At 33.5% G+C, this 6044-nt stretch overlaps 1 protein-coding gene across 1 annotated transcript; it reads right to left on the minus strand.

Annotated features, from left to right (window-relative positions):
- Positions 1-456: 456 nt before the first annotated feature.
- Positions 457-2108, minus strand: LOC100670473 (olfactory receptor 4K2-like). Its single transcript, XM_023540622.2, has one exon. The coding sequence runs from the start codon at positions 1747-1749 to the stop codon at positions 925-927; it is 825 nt and encodes a 274-aa protein (XP_023396390.2). The 5' UTR covers positions 1750-2108; the 3' UTR covers positions 457-924.
- Between the last annotated feature and the right edge of the window lie 3936 nt (positions 2109-6044).

A 6044-nucleotide genomic window follows, 5' to 3' on the forward strand; every position in this document is an offset into this window, starting at 1 on the left:
TCATCACGTCTATGATTTTCAGCCAAGTTGTGAAAGCGATTGGATTTGAGCAATTTACTTTCTGTGATTTAAACTTCATAAATTGCCACTTGATTAATTATTTGCTATATGATTTATCAAGTGTGATAGTGATCTGCATACCTATTAAGAAACTGTGTTATTTTTAGTTTAACACTGTTAAATTTTAGACCCTCCAAACTGTTCTCCTGTATTCAAAGTTGACTCAGAACTCAAACAGTTGGACCCACTGAATCAAGATTGTTCCAAATTGTTGAAAAGGATTTCTTCATAATATTAATTTGCCTATGAAAATACTTTCAATGCTATCACAAAACCTGTTACAACATTCCTAATTGAAAGTCTGCAAGTGAATACCGTCAGAGTACCACAAAGCTGTGCCACAGAGTGGGAATGTTCTGGGTTAAAAGACAAAAGAACAATATTTTATCTCAGACTTCTCCAAGAAGTCTTAATCTGAAGTATGTTAACAGAAGTCAGCAGTCTATGAATCTATAAATTTATGTTCATAATTTTGATAATATATAAATTTTTTTAATAAAAATAACCTACAGATTTCAATAAATTTTCAAATGGGACCATTATTGCATAAACACTACACTAACTTTTAGGACAGATGTCTCACTTCTATCAGCCCTAACTGCTTTTTTTCATGAGTTTAGACTTTTTTTTTTTTTAGACTAAATGAAACCAAAGACATTCTAAGTTTAATCAAATGTTCCTCTAAGAATGAAACTTGTGATACTAAATCTCAGATAGAAGATTTTTTTTTCATTGTACTGGATAACATGGTGTAGTTTTCCCCACACTGAAATATTGGTTACTTAGTTTCCTCTTCATAACTGTCTTCACTTCCTTGTTTCTCAAAGTATAGATAAGTGGATTAAGAAAGGGGGTGAAAATCGTTTAGAAAACAGAGAGAACTTGGTCCACCAGTAAATTTGCGAAAGGCCACACATAGATGAAGATACAAGGCCCAAAGAACATGAATACAACTATGAAGTGTGCCGTGCAGGTGGAAAGAGCCTTGGATGATCCTTTGGAGGAGTGGCTCTTGATAGTGACAAGAACAATGATGTAGGAGGTAAGCAAAAGCAGAAAACTTATAAGAGCAATCACACCACTAGTTGAAATCATGAAGATCCCAAGAACATAAATATCTACACAAGCCAGCTGGATGACCAAAGGAAGGTCACAGAAGAAACTGTCTACAACATTAGGGCCACAGAAGGGCAAGTAAAGGGTAAAAGCTAACTGGCTCATTGTATGTAGGAATCCCACTGTCCAAGAAGTCACCACAAGTCCAACACACACTCTTTGGCTCATAATCCCTGAATAATGAAGAGGTTTGCATATGGCGATGTATCTGTCAAAGGACATGGAGATAAGCAGCACAATCTCAGTTCCAGTAAAGAGGTGCAAAAAGAAGATCTGTGAAATGCAGCCCTCGAAGGAGATGGTCTTGTGTTGAGTAAAGAAGTCCATGATCATCTTTGGAGTGGCAAAGGAGGACAGGCACATGTCAATGAGAGACAAGTTGCTCAGTAGGAAGTACATGGGGGAGTGGAAGTGTGGAGTGGATATGACCGTGAGCAAAATCAGACTGTTGCTCAACATGGACATTAAATAGAAAATGAAAAACATCACAAAGAGGAAAATCTGGAGCTCAGAGGAATCAGTAAGTCCAAGTAACACGAATTCAGACACTCTGGAACGGTTGAACCCCTCCATTGATCTGCAGACTCTGCTCTCTAATCTTAAAAGGAACGAAATAACAGAGCTGGAAAAATATAATACTTTTGCAACTAAATGTGAAGAAATAATGATGTTACTTAATAATTCATTAGAATATTGTACCTGGAAATTGACTTTTAACTCTCTCAGAAATTTGGAAATTTTTCTTTTTGGATCTGCTTAACAACTGCTATCATATATCTCTTCAAATGCACAATCTCTTGGTTTTGACCAGCAGCATCAGTGCATGTTGGGCTATAAGCATTACACACCCACACAGTAATATTCTGCTTCTGAATACTGACTAAAAAACAGCAACAACAACAACAAACAAAACCTGGTGTCATTGATTTGGAATCAACTCATATCAACCCTATAGGACAAAGTAGAACTGCTCTATAGGGTTTCCAGGAACTTCTTATGGATTCAAACTGCTCACCTTTTAGTTGGCAGTCAAACTCTTAACCACTACACCACCAGGGTTTCCAAACACTGACTAAGCAGTTACATAATCCATATTTATAGAGGAAGATTACATTAAGTTTATGTGCTCTACTTAACAATGCCAGTAAATAAAAATTAAAAAGAGAGTTGAAAACACAATGGTTTTTGTTACACACCAAAAAAATGCAATTGTATTGAGCCAATTATAATTGAACACTGCATTTAATTAATGCTTTAATAGAGTGATTTCAGAAGACCTATCCTATAAGGGTGATCAATTTTTTAACTCTATTAAACTATTAAAGACCAAAAGGTGTACATGTAAAATGAAAGTTAGCCTCAACTCTTGTTGTTCTATGATCTCATAGAAGCATTTTTAAAAAGAGTATCCCTTCTTTAATTCTCTTTATGCTGTTCCCCTCCTAAATATATATATATAATATTGTATCTTGTGTAATACCTATATAGACTAGACTATATTTTTCTAGTCTAGGCTAGAAAAAAAAATACTCTAAGGACTAAAACCTCATTTTTCAAAATCAGATTTTCAATTTACAGCACATCCAGTTACACAAACTTTATCTCCTATGAAATGTCAATGTCTTTACCAAAGAGTCAAAAGTGTGGCACAAACCAAATTAAAATTAGTACTGGTAAATGAGAGCTAATCTTATAACCAGATGAGGTTCGCTCTTCCAGCTGTCTAATGAAATTTATGTCTTTGACTACAGAAAATTCAGCCAGGTTATTTGGAAAATTATCCATGTTATTGGAAATTGAGTAAAAAAAAAAAATCTAATAAGATTTTTTCATGACTTTAGACTAACTGATCCCAAAGACATTCTAAGTTTAATTTTATATTCATTTTCAGCTCAAATGTTGAAATATACTTTGTACTACCAAAATCATTCCATTTTTTTAAGGTTAAATCACTTCATATGTAAAACCATGAGCTCCATTGATATTTTGTATCATCCAAGAATTCTCAGCTTTTCACATTTGGACATTTGGTCTATTTTCCTGGCTTTATCGTTTTAGACACTATTATTTTTTATTATACCTAATCCTGTGTTACAATTTATCTATCTTTGAAAACATGATATTTTTATTCTATATAATAGTTTTCTGAGTATCCTCAAAAGATTAAAGTTTAATTGCATCAGCGAACATTATAAATAAAATAATATTAAATATTGGTATATTAACTTTTCAGTTATAGTTAATGTTAATAGGAATAGATAACAATTAAGTCATATTACCATAAATTAAGAGAATAAGGAAATGGAAAGACAGTCAATAAACAAACTGTATGGTTTTCCTTTCCTCCATTTTGTTTCCATTAATTTATCCCCAAACATCCTGGAAAAAGTACTTAAAAATATGTAGTAATAAAGACAAAAACCTCACTTTATGAGAACCTGAGACTATCAACTACTGGAAATTTCTTTAGATTGCATATCAAAAGACATCAGATTTAATTATTCCAACAGTACCAATGAATCAATTCAGTCAAAGGATAAGTTTTACGTTTATGTGTTTTTTCATGGAATTAACTGATTGGTTGGTTAAACCTTCAGGTCAGCTGGCTGTTTTCAGTTAAAAGTGGTGGCATGGTTTGTGGAACAGAAAATAATCAATTTTGGCTGATTTATATACTTTAAAACAATTTTAACTTTCTTTTGCAATAATTGTCACACTTTTATTTTTAATTTTTTTCACAAATTGCCTTTAAAGTTGAAGAATCATGGAGGTTGTTCCGTTGAAGCAAATTTCACAATCCACTTAGAAGTAGAAAAATAGTGAAGGGGAAAAAAATCTCTGCTTCATCCTTTTAATTGTTGTTCTGCAGAGGGAAATGTACTAAAAATGAATTGTACACTCCAAATTGTGAACTACATAATATTACATCCGTAATAAACTCTTTGATTAAAAACTTAGAACCTAAGTATTGTGTTACCCTCAGCAACATTTTTCACTTAAATAACTTCCTGATTTCTCTTATGGAGAAAAATCTAGCTCCATCCTCATTTCACTTGCACTATTCAAATTGTTTTGCCAACATTCGTAAATATTATTTTAAAGATTTGTCAGAAAACAATATTCCAAAAATCTTAAAACTGAAATATTGGTAAATGGTTAAGGTGTTATTGACCTGCTGTTTGGCCTTGTATGGATCTCAGTAACCTGTCTAAGTTTTGGCCATTTTTTCTGTGAGAATTAAATTAAAAAGTTCTATATAAAGCACCAAGCATATTTCCTGGGTAACATTCAAGAAAATAAGCACCAAGCATATTTTCTTGGGTAACGCTTTGGAAACAATCCAAATTTAGAAATGCTGTTCAAAAATATTTAGCTTGTTAATGGGGTGAGAATTTGGACAAGGAGGGTGAGAAAGGTTTTGCAATCTGAAATATGTAATCAGTGTAACTGAATGGTACATGTAGAAATTGTTGAATTGGTGTATGCTTTGCTATGTATATTCTCAACAACAAAAAATAAATGATAAAATTTTAAAATAATAATAATAACTAGCCTGTTTTAATTTAATCATATCAGTTCCTTTGCCACATAAAATGTATTGAGAATTCTCAGCTTCACGCTTTTGAATAGTTCTATTTTCCTGACTTATTAATAGGAATTATTGCATTACCAAAAGACATAATATACTCATTGTTTGTCAATCAAAAGTTGTGAGTTCTTTTCTTCTTTATCTCCAGAAAGTCAGCTGTCATCCTTATTTAATAGAATCATCCCTTTTTATATCTTCAAGTCATATACATAGTTTTCTTTACTACCCTTTCCTTTTTACTGCACTTTACATAATTATTAAATCAGTGCTATTTTCGTTATCTCTGTTAGACTACCTGAAAAGTATGAACCATAGCTGCTTCTTAAAATCCTTAAAATCATTTTCAGCTCTTAACCTACCAGCTATGTAGCAGGAATCAAAAACACCATGTCCTTCGAGATTCACAAGCCTAAGGAAATCATCATGATCTTTAGTGATCATTATAAACCTGGAATATGCATATATATTTTCTCCTACCTTAATATAAAAGCTACTAGAAGGCAGTGACATTTAGGAGATTGGGGATTAGACATGACAATCTATTTGCAGTGGGAGTTATTAAAACTTTGAGTTGACTTTTCTAGAACTGTGGAACAAGAACTGTGGTGTGCATCTTTGCTATCTAAAGTGAGGTTACATATCAATGATGAAGCAGTGTTCACTAGAGAAAAAGGCCCAACTGGGACTGGTCTAGGAGGAGGCATTTCGACAGTTATTTAAGGAGGGCATAAGGATCAAAAATTGCTCTTTTGAATATAGGAATATCACCATCATTACACCACAGTGTTCAGAGTCTTGGAGTCGGAAATTATTCTTTGAGGTTAAGGCAATGTGTTTCCAGAAAACCCTTGCTTACTGGAAAGGTCTTGTATTAAAAGAAGGAACATATATTAAGGTTTCTGAAAGGACACGAAAAAATTAACACAGGCTAATAGGTATAATGGCAGTATCCTAACTAACTAGGGAAAACAGGATGCCTTAGACAGATGCATCACGCCATACCTCTGCAGCAAAGACCTGAAAAACTAAGTAAAACAGATACAAGTGTCAATTCTGGAATGCTAAGCATCAAATGAAGGGACAAAAAGTTAAATCAAACATCACAAGGAAGAAGAAACTGAAGGAAAACAGAGAAAAAGGAGAGATATGGAGTGGAGATCCCCTGCCAACTAACAAAGCACAGCATTGCCATCTTAGATCAGAGCCAGCAATGACCCCAGACAGGGAGTGTGGGAAGGCAACTTCACAGAGCTCCCAACAGGAGACAGAGCAACAACTC

The sequence above is a fragment of the Loxodonta africana genome, chromosome 10 (assembly GCF_030014295.1).
Source record: "Loxodonta africana isolate mLoxAfr1 chromosome 10, mLoxAfr1.hap2, whole genome shotgun sequence".
NCBI classification, from domain to species: Eukaryota; Metazoa; Chordata; class Mammalia; order Proboscidea; family Elephantidae; genus Loxodonta; species Loxodonta africana.

Coding starts and splice junctions, on each gene's coding strand:
- LOC100670473 (XM_023540622.2), bottom strand. CDS start 1,749: ATGGAGGGGTTCAACCGTTCCAGAGTGTCTGAATTCGTGTTACTTGGA.